Source organism: Lissotriton helveticus, chromosome 12, assembly GCF_964261635.1.
Source record: "Lissotriton helveticus chromosome 12, aLisHel1.1, whole genome shotgun sequence".
Lineage (NCBI taxonomy): Eukaryota > Metazoa > Chordata > Amphibia > Caudata > Salamandridae > Lissotriton > Lissotriton helveticus.
Window position 1 is genome coordinate 77,365,284 of NC_136073.1, and position 24,174 is coordinate 77,389,457.

The 24,174-nt window shown below is 46.9% G+C and overlaps 1 protein-coding gene across 8 annotated transcripts in view; it reads left to right on the forward strand.

Annotated features, from left to right (window-relative positions):
- The window catches only part of CHD3 (chromodomain helicase DNA binding protein 3), a 1,139,027-nt gene that overhangs the window by 433,799 nt on the left and 681,054 nt on the right, over positions 1 to 24,174 (forward strand). For all 8 annotated transcript variants that reach the window (XM_078670235.1, XM_078670239.1, XM_078670240.1 and 5 more), the window contains exons 14-15: positions 592 to 783; positions 1,368 to 1,568. In XM_078670235.1, coding sequence (XP_078526361.1) covers positions 592 to 783; positions 1,368 to 1,568 — 393 coding nt within the window. The remainder of the gene's footprint in view (positions 1 to 591; positions 784 to 1,367; positions 1,569 to 24,174) is intronic.

A 24,174-nucleotide genomic window follows, 5' to 3' on the forward strand; every position in this document is an offset into this window, starting at 1 on the left:
ATTTACTGGATATTTTGGAGAGACCGAGTCGTCTTATGTTATAGCAGACATCATCCTGCCCTGACTGTAATATCCCTTGGAGGGTAGCAGCAATCTCTTATATGAACTGTTAGATGCTGTGTGGCAGAGATAGTGATCAGACTGGATTAAAGTGAAAACTAGTGCTACTCTGTTGTAGCGCTGTGTGCTGACATGCCGAAGGCTTTGGATGGAGTGTTTTAGTCCCTTATTGAAGCAGTTTTTAAAGGCAGACTCTCTCTGCAGTGAAGCTGGTGTGCTGTAACCCTGAGATATAGCCTGTTCTGTGCTCACAATTGCTTATACAAACATGTTGAAATGCTTTGCCTCTGATCATTTGAAAAACTTTTTTAGTGTTCTATTCCCTGCTAAACATATGAGCCAGGTACTGAAATAAAGATAGAAACGACCTGTTAAACACAGGCTTTTGGTCTCACACTTTCTCAGGCCTTCCCCCATATCTGTGCTGTGGTAGTACAGATAACTGAGTGAAGCAGCATGTCTAGGATAGTGTAATAGCAAACGCCTAAATGCTGATATAGATATCAACGTCTTCACATGTCTCACTTTCAGCCAACAATCAAATATGACAGCCAACCCGACTTTGTCACTGCCACTGGTGGAACCTTACATATGTATCAGTTAGAGGGACTGAACTGGTTGCGCTTTTCCTGGGCGCAGGGCACTGATACAATCCTGGCTGATGAAATGGGGCTCGGCAAGACTATACAGACAATCGTCTTTCTGTATTCCCTTTACAAAGAGGTAAGGAAGAGATGCTCCCAGCAGTCTATATATTTCCCAACGATTCACAAGTGACAAAGATATGGCCCCTTTATGTTCAAGGTGTGTATTTAATAGTCGAATGTGATATTTTATACTCTTTTAAGTAGTGAAGAAGCACTTCTTAATCAAGATAAGGCCTGCTTAGTAGTTTTTTTTATATCCTTCTGGTTTTTGTTTCATTCTCTGCTTTTTAAAGGAACAACCATTTTCAAAATTATCCCTTAATCTAAAGCATCACTCTTTAGCTGTATCATTTTCATTTTTAATTCCCATTTTGCAATCTCTCATTTTTAATGTGTTAATGTCCTTGTTTTTTTCTATCTCTCACATAATTCCCCTTGACTTCATCCATCCATTTTACTCTTTTGTTCCAAATTACTTTTCTTCCATCACACCCTTTTAATGTTTCTATTTGCTATGTTTTACTTCATATTCCTTTCATTCTCTGGCATGTCTATTCTTTCTTTTGTCTGCTTTCCTCTCTGATGCTTGTTTTTGCCCATATTGGTACCTCCCTTTCTTTCTTTCCTCTGTTTTTCTGCTGCATTTCCTCTTTCTTACAGGGACATACCAAAGGACCATTTCTGGTCAGTGCTCCCCTCTCTACCATCATCAACTGGGAGCGTGAATTCCAGATGTGGGCTCCATATTTTTACGTGGTGACCTACACAGGTGACAAAGATAGCCGAGCCATCATTCGAGAAAACGAGTTTTCCTTCGAAGACAATGCTATGAAGAGTGGGAAGAAAGCCTTCAAGATGAAGGTAATTTTAAAGTTCTAATTTGTGAAAAAGTATGCTCATCCATTCGAGAAGCTACAGTATGTTCTGCTTAGGCTATCTGGTTTCAAGTTTAAACCTATTATAACTGATAAAACCCCACCGAAAGGAAAATAGCTATCACCAGTGTAGACATTTTTATTTCTTCCTGAAGGGGCCACTACTATGCAACTTTGTTATACAAGGTAGCATGAAGAAAGACTGGGCTAGCATTATTCTGCGTGACTTTTGTTATTTAGGGATGTCACTAAAACATTGTCTATTCTTCCTTCTGCTTTTTTCAGTTTTGTGGTCTTTGGTCTAATGATGCAGTGTTTAGAAGCATGTTTTAGCTCTTATTCACTTATTTTATAAACCGTAGAGAATTGGGAAATATCAAAATCATATTTGATATTTTGGCTACATTTGATTTGACTGATAGGTAAAATGTCTGGTTTCATAAGAATCTTTCTTAAGATGTACCATCACATTTACCCACAGACCAAGAATGGGTGAAATCCTTTGATACATATGCACCCTTTCTTAGTGAGTCAGTATTGATTGTAAGTGAATTGCCAAACACCCCAAGCTTTAAACATTCAATACAAGATGTAGTGACTAGTGTATGTGAAACGAATGTTGTCACCAAGCATCTGAGATAGTGGTGAAAACATGACACCAGACGTTTGGTAAACATGGAACACAGTGTCACTTGGAACGCTGCTGAAAAAAGTTCCTACCAAGTTCCCCGAAAATTGGAGTGATATTGTTTGTATTTGCAGTAATTCAGCTACATATGTGTTAAAGTTGTATGATGGTCTGTCAAAATCGATACCTGAGCTGAAGTGCTTCCCTGTAAGAGATCCTTGTAACTTCAGATGGTGTGCTGAAAGCATCTTTACTATACTCAGGGTTAATGTAGAATGCTATTGACTTTGTAGTCCATTCTGGTGCAGTAAAAATGTATTTGGACCTCATATACCCTTTGCACACGCTATCTATACACATGCACTATCAGTGCTTAAAGCAAGCAATAATTAAAATTAAATAAAAATTCCACAAACACCTGAAAAACACGGTTTTTGTTGTTACCCCAGTATTGGAACTTTCATAGATTCCCATGCTTTGTATCATTCCCCGTCGTCGGAATGGGAGTCCCGGTAACAAAAATACCATAGCTGTAGGTACAAAAGACCAAGGAAAAAGGCCTAGGCCTAATTCCCTTTTGTAGCATATCACCCTCTTTGTGTAAAAGAGACCAAACTTAGGCATCAGCCAATCAGAAGTGCCTCACCCCTTAGAACCTTCCTGAAGGAACCTCAGAGCCTCAGATTTTCTACCGCACGTTGTGCTTAGGGAGTCTCCTTTGAGCTCTGCTCAACTTCTACTCTTCAAAGGAATTTCTTCAGGATTTTTTCTTCAGAATCTTTCAGATTCACTTCAGGATTGTTAGCTGCCTTCCAGCATGTCTGAAATGGAGAAGAAAAAAGCCCTTTTTAAGCCATTTTCCACCTGTGGCAAAAAGAGGCTTTTTGTGGAGGATAAGCACAAAGACTGCATCTATTGCCTCTATCCTGACCACCAGGCTGCGGACTGCAAGATCTGTCGCACCTTTTCGACCAAGACCCTCCGGGACCGTGAGGGTAGACTTTTGACATGGCTCCAGAAGCTGAAATCCAGTGAGGACGCAGCGTCGATGTCTTCTTTGAGAAGGTCAGTGAAAAGGGGTAGGGGTTCCCCTTCTCCTTCTGTGGAAAGTTCTTCTAAGGCCTCAAAAAAGACCCCCAGTGAGTCTGAGAGCCTAGGTCCCAGCAAATCTCCTCACCGAGGTGAAAAGGAGAGGGTAGGACCTATTACGCCTTCCAAAGGTGAGAAGACTGCCTCAGCCTTCAAGAAACCTTCATCCCAGTCTTCTGAGAGGAGTTCTAAGTCCTCGACGACGAAGACGTCGACGGCGGACGTTCCGTCGACGAAGAAATCGACAGGGGTTTCGTCGACGAAGGTAGCGTCGATGGCCGACGACAAAGGCGCCGACGACGAAGGTGCTGGCGACGAAGGTGCCGACGACGAAGGTGCCGACGACGAAGGTGCCGATGATGAAGGTGTCGATGACGAAGGTACCGACGACGATCGTTACAGTTTTGCCGACGACGATGGTGACGACGTCGACGACGACGGCGGTCTCGTCGACGAGGGCATCGACGACGACGACTTTGACAGTGGCGACATCTGGAGTGTCGACAGTTACATCGTCGACGACTTCGACCACCCCGATCTCGTCGACGCAGGTACAACCGTCGACGACGGACCCGTCGACGATCTTGTCCTCTGAAAAGAGAATTACGATTTCTGTAACAAGAATCACGCCGGAGATGACTTCTCCGAGGACTGTGTCTCCCCTACTGCCAACCATGCTTCTTCAGGAAGGAGAGTCGGAGGAGGAGGAGGACCAGGACTCCTACAGCTATGCCAATAGTCCCTCCCAACTTCTAGTCAAATGCCAGGAGACGGACTCTGAGGGCGAATACGACCACAAAGAGGTTGGTCATCATCAAGCGGCCCAATTACAGCACCATGCTGGACAGGATATGGTCACAGTGCCATCTTCTTTTCTCCAAGATCTGCAAAGGATGCTGCAGGACTATAAATCTAAGGCGAATAGGCCAATTCCGGTTCCAACACCGCCTGCTGCGCCTACAGTGGTTTCGGCCTCACCATTGACACCAACTTTTCCGGCTCAAGTTTCTCCTCAGCCTCAGACATCCTGCCAACAGGATTCGTCCGGGCTGCAGGAAGCCCATGATGATTCCTCGGATGAGGATCAGCAGTCGGATCATGATTCAGTTCCTAATACTGAATATGATGAATATATCATTCTGGATCCCGCATCACCAGTCCCGGATCCGGCGGATTCCCCGCCAGCAGACATTGGGGGCTTCCATCAGCTGATGGAAAGGGCTGCTGGCAGATTCAAATTGGTCATGCCTAAGGTTACTACAGATTGTTTCCTATACGATTTCAAGGAACCCTTTCGGAAATCAACTAGGTCCATTCCTATTGTGGATCATCTATGGAAAGAGGGCCTAAAGGCGATGAAGAACCCGGCGACGGTGGTCCCTGTGCTACCGTGTCTAGATAAAAAATACAGGGCACCTGACGATGGGCCGGCGGCTTTAACGGGTCATCCAAGACCAGACTCCGTTTTCTCGCAGGCAGCGCAGAGGAAATCCCGTAACCCCTCTGCTCCCTTGACAACTCCTCCGGACAAGGAAGGGTGGAGGTTGGATAATGCGGGGAAAAGATTCTCATCGATGGTGAGTTTGCTGGTGCGGGCTGCTAATGCCCTGGCGATCCTGGGTAGATACGACCTCCAGCTTTGGTGTGATGTCGCCCCGTACCTTGACCAGCTGCCTCCAGAGTCAACATCTGAGGCGAAAAAGATTTTGCAATAGGGAGAAGCGACGTCGATGGAGATCATTGACTGTGCAATGGACATTGCAACAACGGCGTTTTGTTCCTTGGCTGGGGCGGCTGTCCTCCGTCGCCAAGGATGGCTCAAGGCCTGAGATCCAAAACAAGGTCCTGGATCTTCCCTTGGATGGTGAGGCATTGTTCGGCAAACTCATTGACGACACTCTTCAAGAAATAAAGAAGGACACGAAGACGTCCAGGTCCTTGGGCACCCTTCAGTACCGAAAGTCTCCTTTTAAAGGATCCAGAGGCAGAGGTGGTAACTTCAGGGGGTCCTTCCAACAGCAGCGCTATTCCTCCACGGGCTCAGGTTCCCAGCAATACCGTCAGCCTTATCAACAGCGGCAGGGCCAGTCTACCAACTACTCCAGGCCTTACAATAAGGGGAAACAGGCTGGACAAGGACGAGATTCGTCCAAGCGCCAATAGCGGCCTCCTGGCTCTTCCTACTGGACCCTCCTTCAAGAGATCATCAGTTGGAGGGAGGGTCACCAAATACCTTCACAATTGCTCCAGGATAACATCGGACCGTTGGGTGCTCAACATCATTCGGAAAGGGCATACCCTGGAATTCACGCAAGTCCCTCCACCCAAGCCCCCGGCAGCCATTCCATCGAAACACCATCGTCTCCTGAAGCTCGAGGTCCAACAGATGCTCTTGAAGGGAGCGATAGAGCCGGTCCCCTCCAACCAAGGGGGGCAAGGATTCTATTCCAGGTTCTTCCTGGTGAAGAAAACGCTAGAGACATGGCGCCCCATTTTAGACCTCAGGGAGCTAAACACCTATCTCATCTCCCTGTCCTTCCAGATGGTCTCTCTCCAGGACATCTTGAAGCTCATCAGTCCGGGGGATTTCATGGCCACGCTCGACTCATGGATGCGTATTTCCACGTTCCGATTCACCCAGCACACAGAAGGTTTCTGCGATTCACAGTAGCCAAGAGCCATTTTCAGTTCAGGGTTTTACCCTTTGGACTCCGCTCAGCCCCGAGAATTTTTACGAAGGTGCTGGCGCCAGTAGCAGCTTTCCTGCGAAGAAACCATTTCCAAGTCTACCTGGACGACTGGTTGCTGAAAGCTCCGTCCAGGGAGGCAGCGCTCGAGGCTGTTCGAGCTTGTACCAATTTGTTTCAGAATCTGGGACTCACTCTGAACAACGGCAAGTCCTCCCTGGTCCCGTCCAGTAAGGCTCGCTTCCTAGGAGCCGTTTTGGATTCAAAGCTCTCAAAAGCCTTCCCTACTCCGGAAAGGAGGGAGAAATTACAGACCTTGGCCCGGGACTTACACGCAAGAAAGTGTCTTTCAGTACGCCGATACAAGTCTCTCCTGGGAGTGATTTCATCGTGTATCCCACTATTTCCCCATTGCAGACAATGAATGTATCCTCTGCAGGAACAGCTGGACAACCAGTGGAAACAGGTCCACGGTTCATTCGAGGACAGAGTGACCGTCACTCCAGTGATGAAGGAAGCGGCCTTATGGTGGGCAGATCAAAACAACTTGTCCCAAGGTCTATCCTTCGTAAGCGATCCATCTCCACAAGTGGTGACAACGGACGCGTCATTGGAGGGTTGGGTGGCAGTGATGCAGGACCTGCATGTCAGCGGTCATTGGTCGCCCCAGGAGAAACATCTCCACATAAACCTTTTAGAGCTAAGGGCGATAAGACTGGCTCTGCAAGCTTTTCTTCCTCGGCTGGAAGGTTCACAGGTGCTTATCAGGACAGACAACACCACGGCCATGCACTATGTGAACAAGGAGGGAGGAACCAGATCTCGCACATTGTCGCACGAAGCTCAACAGATCTGGGGATGGGCGAATCTTCACAGGATATCGCTGAAGGCAGAACACTTGCCAGGGATCCTCAACGAAAACGCCGACAGACTGAGCAGGTCATCCTCAGTCAGCCACGAATGGGAATTGAATCAAAGGGTTTTGGAGGAGATCTTCAGCCAGTGGGGCAGACCGGAAATCGATCTCTTTGCCACTCCAACCAACAAGAAATGCCGGTCTTATGCAAGCAGGCTTCACCATCGAGGTTCCCTGGGGAGTGCGCTTTCGATAGCATGGTCGAGGACATTTGTCTACGCCTTTCCTCCCATACCTCTGATCCTACGGCTCATCAGGAAGATCAAGGTGGAGCCGTGCAGGATGATCCTCATAGCCCCTGCTTGGCCGAGGCAGTTCTGGTACATGGAACTCCATCTCTTGTCGATAGCCCCTCCTCTTCCTTTGGAGGTTCTACCAGATCTCCTCACGATGTCCGAAGGACAAGTTTGGCACCCAGATCCACAGTCGTTACACCTGACTGCATGGCTCCTGAGCAGCGAGAGTTTATGAACCTACCCTTATCAAGAGAGATTAAAGAGGTCCTTTCCCAGGCAAGGGCTCCTTCAATGAACAGGACTTACCGCTTTAAGTGGAAAAGATTTTGTTGCTGGTGCAGGAAAGAGGGCATTGATCCTTTTACTTCCAAGCCTCATCAGCTCCTTCCTTATCTGCTGTCCTTGGCTAAGTCGGCACTAGCCCATTCATCGATTAAGGTCCATTTGGCGGCAATATCAAGGTTCAGAAGGACTGGTTCTGGGCCTTCCTTGTGGTCTTCCAGAATTGTCAAGCAGTTTCTTAAGGGCTGGTTCAGAGTCTATCCACCAGTGAGACCACCTCCTCCTACATGGCATTTAAATCTAGTCCTTTCTCAACTCATGAAAGGCCCATTTGAACCAATCCATCGTTCTGACATGAAATACTTTTCATGGAAATTGGCTCTCCTCCTCGCTCTCACGTCGGCTAGGCGTGTTGGAGAATTGCAGGCCTTGACTATCCAAGAACCTTTCCTCCAATTCAAAAGAAACACTGTCATCATGAGAACTAATCCTAGGTTTATGCCTAAGGTACCCTCGGACTTCCACTTGAATGAGCCGGTCATTCTGAAAGCGTTCTTTCCTCAACCGGCTACACCAGCAGAAAGAACATTGCATTCTTTAGATGTACAGCGGTGTTTGAAATTCTACTTGGAACGTACTAAGGGATTTCGAAGATCCTCTCAGTTATTTGTTGCCTTTGGAGGCCCAAGCAAGGGCCTTCCTCTTTCCAAACAGGGCATTTCAAGATGGATCACGAGTGCCATTCTGCATTGTCGCACTGCTGCAGGGAAACCTCTGACTGGCAGGATTCGAGCTCATTCCACGAGATCTGTGGTTTCTTCGACAGCCCTCTTCGCGGGGGTACAGATTAAAGACATTTGCAGAGCTGCTACCTGGAGCAGCGTTCACACCTTCACCAAGTGTAGGAGAGTAGGGTCTGCAATCCTATGATCACCCAGATTTTTTGCTTTTTGCTTCACTGGTTTACGACTTTCCCTGGCTGTGGGCCTGCTAATCAGACCCACAGCCTAGCTGTTCTCTCTATTCCAAATTGTACCCAGGTACTGAATTGGCACTGGGCCCTTTCCAAGTCCCTGTACCCAGGGCTGAGGTGTACCCAGAAGTCTCCCAGGGGCTGCAGCATGTATTATGCCACCCCTGGACTGACTAACCAAACAGACACAACTGGCTGCTTGACAGCTGGGGGCAAGGTGGTGTACTCACCCTTTGCTTTAGATATAGTATCCCTATATCTAAACCTAAATGGACACACAGATCTCCTATCAGTCACTCCTATGGCAGGCCTTAACAATCCTGAGGGCAGAGTGCTTGGAATCGTGTGAGATAGTGCTCTGGCATGAGCTGAGCCTGTCTGCGGCTTTCGGGATCCATCCCTTAGCCGTTTCCATGATATCGCATACCATATACTCTTTAGTGCATTATAATCCTCGCGGTTATATGCCAACTCTGGTATCGCTTTATCAAAACATGTCGAGTAAGGTGTCATACGAATTGGAATACTAACCCCTCGCCAATTCTGGCGACGGGGTTAGCATTCCACCCTTCTAGAGGGACACGACATGTATGTAACCTGTAACCCCGGTTAAAGTCAGACATAGCCTTAGCTCCACAAAATGGATGCTGCCACCGAGACACAAGTCTGCCCTCCTGCTGCTGGGAGTCCTCCCAGAGCAGGAGGCAAGGACAAAGGGTTTCCTGTCAGGGGCGGTGCCAGCACCGTCCCAGACAGGATTTTGTGTATCCTAGGTAGGCAGGGCTTTAGAGGAAGGTGACTGCAAGTGGCACCCCGGTGCTCACTGTGTATAGGCCGGCTGGAACCAGTTCCAGGGGCACTCCAGCCCCTGGCCTGGGGAAAGCCCGCCAAAGGGAGAGGGGTGTAACCACCCCCCTCCTGGTCCCACCCATTGGGCAGGACTTAGTCGCGTGCCAGTCCCCTTTTTCAGGATAAAGGTAGGAACTGGCCCCTTCCAAATCAGATCATCTTTGAATCCTGAAACTACTTTCTGCAAGAAGGAACTCAAGACTCTTCTCAAGATTTCTCCCTTGTGACTAAGGAGTAGTCACCCTGCAGCAGCCGGCACCAACCAAGTATCGCGGTTTGTTACCAGCCTCTCCTTCGGATCAAGACTGCTCCATCATGACGAGAACCGGCTTCCCTGGCACCTCTGACCTCAACCTACATCATCAGCCCAGCTGTGATCCGTGGGTGCGACGAGACCTCGAGGGACCGGCCATCTTCAGAACTGCACGACGCTTGTCCAGCACGACTCCCGAGTGACCCTCGACTGAGTGCTTTGGGGTAAGAGAAGCCCCGACCCTGAGCAGCTCCAGCACCGAAGTTCAGCCCCCCTGCATCCACGAGATCTGCGTGGGGCCCTTCTGCTCTTTGCTGCCAACCGCGTTGTCCAGGTCGCTTGCCCGTTGGCTAGTGACCCCTTCACGACGCTCCACGACGACAACTACTGCTGGTCTGGTTGCTCCAGACTAGCCCTTGCTCCCCTCCAACAGAGGAGCACCCTGGACCCTCCTGGTCCACTCAAGACGCCATTTTAGGTCCACCGCGTGGGCCTTGCATTTGCCAAGACTTGTTGCCCAATCCTGGGTCCAGCGACGTCGACAGCAAGAACCTTCGTGGGACAGCTCGCACCTCCATCCTGGTCGCCGACAACGCCTCCTGGTCCGAGAGACTGCAGAGCCCAGCAGCGCCCACTCACCTGGCTGAGGTGACTTCGTCCGGTGCCATCCTGGTGCCCACTCAAATCACTGGCTAGTGATTCAGAACTTGGTCCCCTCTGCTTACAGGTTTCTTCTTCCCTGATCCAGGCTTGGATCACTCCGAACTTTCTCCACTGGCCGCCTGCCAGCAACTCTTTCTTCAGGCTCCTGGATCTTCAACGAGGGTTTCCGACGCAACTTCAACCCTATGCAGCCGCAGCCCCTGGGCTAGGTAACCTGAGTACTCCGGTGCTCCAGCATAGTCCAACACCCTAAGTGTTCGGATCCACTCTTGTTTTCGACCCACCAAGTCGGGTTCGCCCGAGAACAGTAACTTTGTGACTACTAGCCTCCATAGACTTTTTCCCGCCTTACGCGTGAGAGTTCCCACTCTGCACACGACGTCCACAGGCCTCCTGCAACTAATCTAAGTGTTTAGCATTGTAGGACTAGCGTTTCTAAAGTCTATGAGAATAGTTACTTACCTGCTAGTAGTTCGCATTCCATTTTTGTAATATATGGTTTTTCGTGCCCCTAGGGCATTTGTGTAAATTGTGCGACTTAAAGTATTTTCTTAAGAGTTTTGTTATGTGCTTAGCTCCCTGACTCATAAAGAGTTCAGGGTAGTCTTGTTATAAATAAATATCTGTTTATTTTCATAACAACTTGTGTGGTGTCCTTTCACTTGGTGTTCAAGGGGTAATGTGATGGTAAAACAGCTGGCTTAACACGCCCTCTAGAGTCTTAGCCTTAGACTGCTCGTATCCACGCTACTAGGATAGCTGGTCTATAAGGTTGACTTAAAACCAATCATCAATAAGGGTTGTTTGGACTGATGCATAGTGATCACTAGAATAGTGAACACTGCATATCAGGCCAACTTCTCACATTGGTGAGCAGCGGTTGGGATTTGAGCTTGCTGTTGTTTTACCACACATATCCTAAGAATATCATTTGAAAGATCACATAAGTACTAAGGTACATATAACTTAGCTTAGAATACTCTGAGTTCTACTGAACCAGCTGTTGTAGCTCCTAGGGCCTAGCACACCCTAAACTACAACTCTAGCAAAGGATCAGTAGGCAAACAAATAGTGTAGGTAAGTGCACCACTTACACCTCACTAGAAAAGCATGTCTACCCATGGAGAGTCTTCAGAGACTCCCCTTGTGGTTATTGACCCTCCACAGGTCACTTCAAGATATGCAGCTCTCAGTTTCCAGGAGATGAGACAAGTGTGTACCTCCAGGAAACTGAAACAGGGGTCTAACCCCACCATTCCCTTTCTGATAGGTCTCTTAGAGACATATGATGCGAGAAAGATTTCTCAGCTAGATGGGAATATGCCAGCCTTAGAGGGTACCACTGGGGATCCAGACCTCCACAACACTGTAAATGCAGTTGAGGAGGAGGATCCTGAGGAACTCTCTGGGGATGAGGCAGACAAAGGTCTTGAGGTAGTCAGAAGGCTAACTAGGGCCAACATAGACTTGCTTGGGCTAGGATCTGGGGAACCCCCAGTACTGACCCTAAGTAGGCCTAACCTTGGAGTTAGGAGAGATAGATCTCTTTCTAGGGACTCCAATAGATCTCTGCACTCTAATGCCTCTTCTCAGAGGAGAAGGAACTCTCCCCAGAGGAGATTGACTTCCCCTCAGAGAATAGAGCATGAAGCCAGAATGAGACAGGCTGCTCTGAGGATTGAAAGGGAAGAACTTGCCCTGGCCAAAGAAAAGCTTGCATTTGCTAGAGAGCAGCAGATGAGTGGGTTAGCTCCCACTGGTGGCCGCAATCTCACAAGAGATAGAGAGAAGGGTTTAGATACTAAACACCTGACAAAGATAGTGCCCCCCTTTAAACAAGGGGATGACATCCAGAAATGGATGGCTGCTTTGGAGAGGGCCTGCACTGTGCAGGGCATTCCCCAGAGTCAGTGGGCAGCTATACTGTGGCTCTCCTTTGATGGCAAAGGTAGAGATAAGCTCCTCACTACAAGAGTGGAGGATGCTAACAATTACCAGGTCCTGAAGAATACACTGGTTGATGGGTTTGGTTTAACCACTGAGCAGTACAGGTTACTGTTCAGAGACACCCAGAAAACTCAGTCTCAGGACTGGTCTGACTTTGTGGATAGTGCCACTAAGGCTTTGGAGGGCTGGTTGCTGGGTAGCAAGGTTACTGATTACACAGGATTGTATAATCTGATGATGAGAGAACAAATTTTAAATAACTGTCAGAACCAGTTATTGCACCAGCACCTTGTTGATTCAGATCTGACCTCTCCCCAAGAATTGGGAAAGAAGGCAGACAAATGGGTCAGAACAAGGATCAAGCAGAACCAGAACCAGAACCAGGGTGGTCAGAAGAAAGCAGACCAGAAGGGTAATACTAAGAGTGAACAAAATGACCAGAAGTCTTCAACAGGTCCCCAACAAACCAAAGAGGGTGGGGGTCAGGCTTCACAGCAGAAAAAGAAGACTCAAGAAGGCCAGTCAAAAAGGTGGTGCCAGTACTGTAAAAGTAAGTCTCACTGGTTTAGTGAGTGCACCAAAAGAGGAGGGCAAACCTCTACCACTACAGCCCCTAAGGCAACTGCACCCCCTAGTACAGTCAGTAGTGGTAGTGCACCTCCCAAGGGATTAGTTGGGTTAACCTTGGGAACTGAGGAGTCTGACAACTTAGTTGGCACACTCACTCAGGTTGTCCTTGTCTGTACAGGGGATATGGATATGTCCCCTGATGTAAGTCCCAATACTTTGGGCAAATACAGGCAGACACCTTTAATAAATGGCAAAATGGCTCAGGCCTGTAGGGACACTTGTGCCAGTGTCACCATGGTGACACCTAACTTTGTGGACCCTGGGCAGATCATGCCAGGTACAGATTTCCTGGTGACCAATGCCAGCAACGTCACTACCAGTCATAGTATGGCGCTTGTTGCTTTCTCCTGGGGAGGGGTAAGTGGCCAAAAGAAAGTTGTGGTTAGTTCAGACCTCCCAGTGGATTGTTTGTTGGGCAATGATTTGGAGTCATCACTATGGTCAGAAGTGGAGCAGAGGACTCACATGGAAATGTTAGGCTTGCCAGCACATGTGCTTGCTGTGACTAGGTCACAGGCCAGAAGATGCCCCACTGAACAGCTGCTGGATCCTGGAAGAATGGACCAGACACCTTCCAAGAAGAAGAGCAGTAGGGTTAAGGCTTTGCCTTCCCCCTTGCCCCAGGTTGAAGATCAAGTCTCTGAGGAGGCTGATCTGAGAGAGCTGAGGGAAACTGAGCCTAAAGAGCTTGAACTTGATCAAGTTGAGTTTCTGGGCTCAGGGGGACCCTCCAGAGAAGACCTGGGGAAGGCACAGTTAGACTGCCCTTCCCTTGAACCCCTCAGACAGCAGGCTGCTGCTGAGGCTGCAGGGAATGCCACAGGTGCCCATAGGGTATACTGGGAAGATGGACTCCTGTACTCTGAGTCAAGAGACCCCAAGCCTGGTGCAACCAGGAGGCTGGTCATCCCCTTGTCTCTGAGAGGTTTCCTTCTCACCTTGGCCCATGAGATTCCCCTTGCAGGTCACTTAGGCCAGACAAAGACTTGGGACAGGCTTGTCTCACACTTTCACTGGCCCCACATGAATGAGAATACCAAGGAGTTTTGTCGCGCCTGTGTCACTTGCCAAGCCAGTGGTAAGTCAGGTGGCACCACAAAGGCCCCTCTCATACCACTACCTGTGGTGGGGGTTCCCTTTGAAAGAGTGGGGATTGACATTGTTGGTCCAATGGAACCCCAGACAGCATCAGGGCACAAGTTTATACTGGTGGTGGTGGACCATGCCACCAGGTATCCTGAAGCTATTCCACTTAGGACCACTACAGCACCTGTAGTGGCAAGGGCCCTAGTTGGAGTGTTCTCCAGAGTGGGCTTCCCTAAGGAGGTTGTTTCTGACAGAGGTGCAAACTTCATGTCAGGATATCTGACTGCAATGTGGAAGGAATGTGGTGTTAACTACAAGTTCACCACACCCTATCATCCACAGTGCAATGGGCTTGTTGAGAGATAGATTCAACAGGACCCTCAAAGGGATGATTCATGGACTACCTGAAAAGCTCAGGCGTAGATGGGATGTCCTGATACCCTGCCTCTTGTTTGCTTACGGAGAGGTCCCACAGAAGGGGGTTGGCTACAGCCCTTTTGAGCTTCTGTATGGGCATCCTGTAAGAGGACCCCTGTGTTTGGTGAAGGAAGGATGGGAGAGACCTTTCAAAAAGCCTGCAACCAGCATAGTGGACTATGTACTTGGTCTCCGCTCCAGGATGGCTGAATACATGGAGAAGGCAACTAAAAACCTAGAGGCCAGCCAAGAACTCCAAAAAGCTTGGCATGACCAGAAGGCTGTCCTGACTGTGTACCAGCCTGGACAGAAGGTGTGGGTACTGGAGCCAGTGGCCCCAGCAGCCCTCAAAGACAAATGGTCTGGGCCCCACACCATCATTGAGCAAAAGGGAGAGGTCACCTACCTGGTGGACCTTGGAACCCCCAGGAGCCCCCTCAGGGTGCTCCATGTGAACAGGCTCAAGGCATATGTCGACAGGAAGGACATGAGCTTGCTCATGGCCACAGATGAGGGACAGGAGGAAGAGAGTGACCCTCTCCCAGACCTGCTCACTCAGAATCCTGATGATGGATCTGTGGTATATAAATAAATAATACCGGATCTATTTTTGACTGGATATAGTAATAACAGATAGCTCAATAAATAAGAGTCAAGATTCGAGGTAGTAGGAGTTTGCAGGTTTAATACAGCATAAGGACAGGAACAGGACAACCTGCACAGGACTAGGATGGCAGCGCTGCCGGGGGCAGGATCGGAATCGGCGTAACATTTAATAACAGTGCACAAGTATATATACTAAAACAATTGCATTACAGTACATACGATAGGCGGAGCAGTGGGTGGGGTGCATAGCAGTCGCGAAAGATAAGGGTGAAAGTAGGTGTAACAAGAGGCGTGTACATAAACATGTGATGTAAACGTAACAGAATATGTCATAAATGGGGCGGAAACATGGAGGGGGCAACCTGAGGAGCTGGGACCTCTAACCTAGTGGTGCGCGTAAACTGACAATGACGTGTTACTAGGAGAAGCTGGGGGCTATGACTTCTGCGTTAGGAGCAGAGACTGAAGTCTGGAGAGTCAGGGCGACATGTACCTAAACACTATCTAGTATCTGATGTTTAGAGAACATGTTGATAGAATCCAAAAGTTATCGGGGTAAAGGCTAACAGATACTAAGACTGGTGCATGCATTATTCTACATGTAGTGCGTGTTGAAGAATATTAAATGACCATTAATACAGTATTTCTCTTACATGGAAACGTAAAGGCTAGACGATGACGGAAACTATTGATGCGATTCAGTAGCTTTAGGAATGCACAGAAGGAGGGCTGGACTGATAACTAGAATCATAACATACTCTTGGCAGACTGGCAGGCAGAGCCAGGCCGAGCCGGGCACTGTGAGGCAGGAAGTAAGTGAAGGGTCAGGGATACAGGTGGGGGCTGTATCGCTCCTCAGCGAGGGCTCAGGAGACAGGAGCTGAATCTGGTGTCCGGGCCCTTTTGAGGCCTAGAAACGGGGACTTTTCAATGAAATAACGTGCACACTGAGAAATGTGGCAACGTAACTTTTACATAGGCCTAATACTCGTAGCTTTCACGAGAACTGGAAACTGGCATACTAGAGATGGACACAACTGTAATTGCGTCTTTAATCGATCATGGGGAATACATATGCATATTAATCATGTACATACAACATAGGATGGGGAACACGTAGGGACACAGAACATGGCAAAATTTACTTTTCCACATTCCCTCCTTGTCACTACGTTTCCATCAGGAAACATCAATATTCATGATACCATCTATCATTTCATATAGTATCATTTGCTCGTCTCGAATTTTCTTGGAACTGGATTTAGGACGGGACTTGGGACTAGGAATACAAGAGGTAGCACAAATGCCGCAAATCGCAGGGCCACATTGTATACAGAGGCAGCAACTGAATATGATCGCTACTGTAATACCTAGAAAGAACAACACTTTCCATCCCCAGGCGGAAATTATATTCCAGAACCAACCGGACCATGTCCAGGTGCCTGGATTTTGGTGTAACAGATGGGCAATTTTATGGAGTCTGGTTATAGCTGAATAAACAGACGGCGCGTTATTAGGAATGAAAATGCAGCAACTAGATCCGATGACTCTACATGCCCCGCCCCTATCGGCCAGTATGACGTCAAGGACGAGACGATTCTGGAGCACGACAATTCTCATAAAAGATTGCTCTTCGGTTAAGTTACCTAGAGCAGAGGTAGTCTCAATCACTACTGCTTCAAGTGTTCTGGTCAATCTACGTATCAGTTTACTATTCACGACAGTACCTAAGTAGGGGAAGACACCTTTATTGATATCTATGTATTGTTCTAGAGCAGTTTCAGTATAATCGACAATCGGGAGGTCTCTCTTGTGTCTAGTATGTACTAGGTGGGAATTCCTATGATAGTCAGGTGGGGCTAGAAAAACTGGTGGCAGAAGGAAGGCAATGTAACAGGTTCCCTCCCAATCGAGGGGCAGACGAACATATGCGGTCTGACCACAAACAAAATAAGAATGACGTGAAGCTTTGAAAATAGATTTCCTGCTGTCACTATACTTGACAATAGTAGTACAATCACTATGTCCTACATGTACGGAACCATTATTTCTGACACATAATTCGCCTTTGACTGGTAATACTGACATAGCAGGTAAGTCTGGAGTAGTATCAGACTGAACATTCAAGACCATAAAATTCGAAGAATAATTACCCAAATTATAAACTTCATTTTCTAGATCTAACCCTGTTCTGTGGGGAAAACCTTGCTTGCCTGGAAAACATGTACTGTTAAGAAAGGACATATCATTTGAGGATAATGTTAACGTGGACCATGCTCCACACGAACCAGTATGTGAAAATGGATAAGGGAATAGTGGCAGAACTCCCTTCGGTGTCTGGAAAGGGGGGAGTCGACCACACACCCAACAATTAGTGGCATTGCTGGTCTGGTGCGAATAATGTAACATGCGGATAAAGGAATTATTTCGCATAGCAAGACGATAAGAGAGTTCATGAGGAGGCAGATCACTAAATGTGTGTTCTACTGTAGTATTAGAAGTCTTATTTACATGAGAAATTGGAAAACATAAATAAAATGCATAACTCGTGCAGGCAATCATAAGGCTGAGATATAGCAGAAAACATAAAATAATAATGCAACTTTTAGAGTTCTCACTAACTCTCTCTCTATGGGGGTCTATTTTATACATGTCAGAAACCGGTCTAACCGTTTCACCTAGGGGAGGACTTAGACAATCAAACTGGCTGACTTATTTTACTAGACCTTAATTTCGACTTATACTCCTGTTGCGGAGTTTTCTCTAACAGGGAGGGTTTTGTATCATTGTCTTTTGCGGGACAGTCCTTGAGAATAGTACTTTGGCAGTCTTTAAAATCCTCGGAAATGTTCTTGGAAACAGTCTTTAGTCCATAAAATTTCTTTACGTGAGACAGATGGACCCACCCCTTCCTGCCTTCCAGCTTGACGGCAGTACGGGTGGCCAGGAGGACCTGCTTTGGCTCCTTCCAGCGAGGCTCCAGCGGACTTGAACGATCAAAGTTCCTTACAAGAACCAGACTTCCGGGAACGATTTCATGCGGTGCCACCTCGGTATTGTCTGGAAATGCGGCGGCAACCTGTGAACGACAAGAGTGTAGGGCAGACATCAAGGAAGCTAGGTAATCTGTCAGCATATTACTTGAAACATCTGTAATACTTCGGGGTCTAGGTGTACCCCACATATTAGGGGGGCGGCCAAATACGACCTCATAGGGGGACAGACCTGATCTGGAATGTGCGACCATGCGCATATAAAACAAAGCGACTGGCAGAGCTACCAGCCAGTCTACACCTTTTTCTTGACAGACTTTAGCAATACGGATTTTCAGGGTCTGGTTATGTCTCTCTACTAGACCGGCTGCTTCAGGATGGCGTACACAATGGAACTTCCACTGGTATCCTAACAACAGGGAAACGTGTTTCATCAGCTCAGATGAGAATGGCTGGCCGTTATCAGAATATACGACCCTTGGGAGTCCATAGCGGGGGAAGAATTCACGAACCAACTGCTTGGCAGTGGTCGCGGCTGTGTAATCTGGGACTGGATATGCTTCTGTCCACCTGGACAAAGCGCATACAACTACAAGGACATACTTGAAACCTCGACATCGCTCCATCTGAATATAATCCATCTGGAGGACTTCAAAAGGGTGGTCAGGGGGTTGGAATCCACCTTGTTCCACCGGGACACTTTTACCTGGATTGAACTGGCAACATATCATACAGGTACGGACTTTCTGCTTGGCTGCAGCTCGTAAATGCTTGTTGAACCAAATGTTCTGGATACTGTCTAACATAGCTTTTTCTCCTAAGTGTGCTGGACTATGTGCGGTATTGATAATGACTTGAACCATAGAGTCGGGGAGAAACCATGTGGCTTTTTCCTTCATTACCCATCCCTGATCTGTCTGGACCCCTCCTTGTTCGGACCATTTCTTGATTTCATCGGGAGTAGCATGTAACTGGATATCTATGACATCTTGAGTGGGGTCCTTAACTGTCATACAAGTAGTCTGTTCTAGAATGGATGTCGGTGTCTTGTTAACTGGTATATCTGGTGTCTGTGCTGTAAGCTTGGCTGTGCGATCTGCTAGATCATTACCTTGGGAAATAGTGTCAGTAACCTTCGTGTGTGCTTTGCACTTCATGATAGCGATAGATGTCGGTAAGTGTATAGCATCTAACAGAGCTTGAATAAGGAGACCATGCTGAATCTTGGTTCCATGAGAAGTCATGAAACCTCTCTCCTGCCAGAGCACTCCAAAGTCGTGTACGACTCCAAATGCGTAGCGTGAATCTGTATAAACATTGACTTTCAGGTTCTTGGCGTGTATGCAGGCTTGGGTCAGAGCAACTAGCTCTGATGCTTGAGCAGACAGGGTGTCAATACGGTGTGTTTCTATAACTTCAGTGTCAGTAGTCACTGCATACGCGGCTACTAGTTCTCCTGTACTTGTTCTCATACATGAACCATCCACATAAAGTGTCAGGTCAGGATCTGGTAATGGAATATCTGTCAGATCTTGTCTTGGCTTAGTCATAGTATTAACTACTTCCACACAGTCGTGTGTGGCAGGATTTGAATTAACTGACGGTAACAGTGTAGCAGGATTTAGAACGTTGCAGCGTCTGATTTCTATGTGTGGCTGGAACAGTGTCAGTTCATAACCTGTCAAACGTGCAATTGTCAAGTGCTGAGTCTGTGTTCGGTTTAAAAGAACTTCCACGGAGTGTGGAACTTGTACTGTCAGAGAGTGTCCTAATACTATGGAATCACTTTGTCTGATAGCTAGTGCTGTGGCTGCAACTGACTTGAGGCACGCAGGCAGAGCCTGGGCTACAGGATCTAATGTGCTCGAAAAATAAGCACAGGGCTTGTATTGTCCTGCTTGATCTTGTGTGAGAACAGATAATGCTGTACCATCACGTTCTGTAACAAAAAGTGTAAAAGGCTTACTGTAGTTCGGTGTAGCTAGAACAGGAGCTTGGCATAGAGCCTTCTTTAGCTCATTGAAACTAAGAGTATGTTCAGATGTCCAAGGGAGGACAGTCGATACGGCTGCCTCCTGTGTCGTTAACTGTATCAGTGGCTTAGCTAGAAATGCATACTGAGGAATCCATTGTCTGCAATAAGAAGTAAGGCCGATAAAAGCACGTACCTCCTTCTGTGTCTTGGGCTGAGGAAGACTCGCTATTAACTGGATACGACCGGGTGTCAACTGCCTACCCCACTTGGACAGTAAGTGGCCTAAGTAGATCACTTGCTGGACACAGAATTGAAGCTTCGAAGGGGACACCTTGTGCCCCATCTCGGCTAGGAAATACAAGACTGTAAGTGATGCTCGCTCGCAAGCACGTTCAGAACGGGCTGTAATCAGTAGATCATCGACATACTGGAGCAGGGCAGTGTCAGCTGGCATGTGAATGTTGTCTAGTTGTCTCTTAAGTGCTTGACTATAAATACTAGGACTTTCTGTAAAACCTTGAGGAGCTCGTGTGAATTTATAGCTCCTTCCATTTAAGCAAAAACCGAAAAGGTACTGGCTGTCTGGATGAATGGGGACACTGAAAAACGCGTTCTTGAGGTCTATGACTGTGAAAAATGTGGCTTCGGAATCAATGGCTGTCAATAGGGATGAAATATCTGGAACAACTGGGTACTGGGGAATAATACATTTATTGAGTTCTCGAAGGTCAATCACTAATCGATATACTGGGGGTGCATTTGGATCAGTACGTTTCATGACTGGAATGATCGGAGAATTACATACATTGGAGTCAGTCTCTACAACTACTCCTTGAGCCATGAGCTCGTCAATTATTTTGGATAAGGCTGCTACAGCCTCAGGTGGCAATCTGTACTGTCTGATTCGTGGTAACACTACACCTGGTTTGAGAGTCACACGATGGGGTGTGATTTGCATGAAACCAACATCAGTTGGACCTTGCGCCCATAGATGCTGCGGAACATTTGACAATCTTGGATCAAAATCTCGTAATACATAGTGACCCTTGAAGTAAGGCCGATAAAAGCACGTACCTCCTTCTGTGTCTTGGGCTGAGGAAGACTCGCTATTAACTGGATACGATCGGGTGTCAACTGCCTACCCCACTTGGACAGTAAGTGGCCTAAGTAGATCACTTGCTGGACACAGAATTGAAGCTTCGAAGGGGACACCTTGTGCCCCATCTCGGCTAGGAAATACAAGACTGTAAGTGATGCTCGCTCGCAAGCACGTTCAGAACGGGCTGTAATCAGTAGATCATCGACATACTGGAGCAGGGCAGTGTCAGCTGGCATGTGAATGTTGTCTAGTTGTCTCTTAAGTGCTTGACTATAAATACTAGGACTTTCTGTAAAACCTTGAGGAGCTCGTGTGAATTTATAGCTCCTTCCATTTAAGCAAAAACCGAAAAGGTACTGGCTGTCTGGATGAATGGGGACACTGAAAAACGCGTTCTTGAGGTCTATGACTGTGAAAAATGTGGCTTCGGAATCAATGGCTGTCAATAGGGATGAAATATCTGGAACAACTGGGTACTGGGGAATAATACATTTATTGAGTTCTCGAAGGTCAATCACTAATCGATATACTGGGGGTGCATTTGGATCAGTACGTTTCATGACTGGAATGATCGGAGAATTACATACATTGGAGTCAGTCTCTACAACTACTCCTTGAGCCATGAGCTCGTCAATTATTTTGGATAAGGCTGCTACAGCCTCAGGTGGCAATCTGTACTGTCTGATTCGTGGTAACACTACACCTGGTTTGAGAGTCACACGATGGGGTGTGATTTGCATGAAACCAACATCAGTTGGACCTTGCGCCCATAGATGCTGCGGAACATTTGACAATCTTGGATCAAAATCTCGTAATACATAGTGACCCTTGAAGTCACGTAAAAACAACCGTATTCCCTCTGGGGAGCAGCAAATAACTGCACCTAATTCTTTCAGTGTCTTAATGCCTAACAGATTTTCTGGACATGACTTCGTAAGTAATAGATCAGTAGTACGGGACAATGGACCTACGTCTAGAGTAACTGGCTTAGATATCTCGTTTACAATAGGCTTTCCTGAAAATCCAAGGGAAACATTTCTAGAGCCTGAGAGCGGAGCCCCTGGAACCTCGGCGTGACTTATGGTAGTCCTACTTGCCCCTGTATCAATCAGAAACTTTCTGTCTTTCCCTAATACTTGACTATGAATATAGGGACCTTCTTGATCTACAGGAATCTCGATGAGAGGCAAGCCTACCTCCCTCTCTAGGCTGTTTCATGAATACTGTTGGTACTCTGGATACTCTGCCTGAGCATACTGGTACATCTGCTGTGTAACATGCTGAGTTGCAGCAATAGGCTGCGGTGCTGGAACTGTCTGTTGTGCATTCTGTGGCTGAGAAGTCTGTGAAACTTGTTCTTGTCTAGGCGGACGTGGTCTTTCTTTAGTTTTACCGGTGGCTATATTGTGTTTCAGAACTGCACACTCGTTTATGAAATGACCTGGCTGTTTACAATAATTACATGTCCCTTTAACGGGAGCTGCAGGATGACTGGCTTGATTCGGACCCCTCTTCTGACTGTCTTGTGGAACAGATTGTGCAACTAGTACTTTCATTTTCGTGTCTTTCATATGTTTTCTCTCGTGATCTTGCTCTTTTCTGATTCTATTCTGGTGGTACTGGAGCATCTGTAACATCTGGGACGGGGTACTAGCTTGCCATGTACTTTCGACTTTTAAAACTCGATTCTTAACTTGTGGACTTGAATTCTCGACTAATTTAGTAACAAAAAGATGAGGGTATGACTCGCTACTCGTCTTCAATCCACTGTTTATAATGAAACATTTTTCAAACCTAGAATAAAAATCACTAGTGTCTTTGTCTTGTTTTTGTTTACAGGCTGAGATTGCATCCCAGTCTTCCTTTTTAGTGGCTAATAATCTGGGCAAAACTTGTATTAACAGTTCTGGTAATTCTTTACATTTCTCTCCAAGACCGGTACCTGGTACTCATATCTTATCTTCGGCTTCTAGAACTGCCCAATCGATCTTTTTCTCTCCCACCTCCCATTCTTTTTCCTTGAGTTTTTCGTATACCCCTGCGGGCAACAGGACCTTTAGCATTTTAATAATATCTGGATACGTATATTCTCCCATACGGAGCATGTCCTTTAACTCTCGGTGGAACCCTGCTGGATCTTTGTCGTGACAGGGAATTAATTTCTTCATCTCTAAGAGTTCCATCTTTGTAATCGGGGTGTAAACAAATACTCGTTGCATTTCACCATCTGCTGTCCTGACTGGGTGTACTTCTCGTAACGGATTCTGTCTATCTATGTAAAACGGTTTACTTTCTGGAGGTGAGACGTGAACAAAATGCGGGTTCAAAAACATACTATATTTATGACGCTGTTCTAGAATGACACTAATTAAATCGGTACCTAAACCTTTCCATCTATACTGGAGTAACTCGTTCAGGACATCATGTAACGGACCTGGATCAGAATGTTGACCCTCATACAATGTGATGAGGTGCTGAATCATATACATACCCACCAGTCGCTGCTCGGCTGGGGGCAGTTTCAGAAACATTTGTGCCACTATTTCGTCTGGAAAAGTGGTAGAATCAGTAGTCCATCGGACTGCTGATCGGGCTAGTTCTTGTTCATGCATAGTACTTAACTCACTATAACCGATTCGTGATTTCAAAATGTGATCAGTAGCTTGAAATACTTGTTCTAGAGAACCTTGTTCCGGTGTTGGATGATGAAAGATTTTCTTGTGTTCCAAACGTGAATGGCGGTCTGGAAATCTAGATCTACCTACATACGCTATTCTGGCGGTATTCTCGTCCTCTACCTCTTCTGTAGGAGAGTCATTCTCTTTCTCGCTTACTTGTGCTGTTTTACGTTGTTCGTGTAACCTTATTATTTCCTTACGAATTTTCTTGTACATACTCTCTATACTACTGATGGTTCTGTGCTTACCCTCGGCTATATTATCACTCCACCTTGTCAGGGTTCTCATTTCTGTCGGATCTTTGGACGGGTAATCTTGTTCCCTTATTAAACAATTAATCAGAAACTTTAATATCATGAGCTGGATCTCAGCTTTCCTTTGGGACATGGTTTCGCCAATACTTTCTGGATCATCCCCTGTACGGATGAAACGATATATTCTGTCTAGATCCTCTTTCATATCCGGTAGGGTGTCCAAATACCCGGTCACCCGTCTTACACGTATGGAATATATAACCGTACTATCATCGCCTGTGACTGGATCATAGCGGCATTCAGTAAGAGCTCGTCGGATTTCTGCAACGGA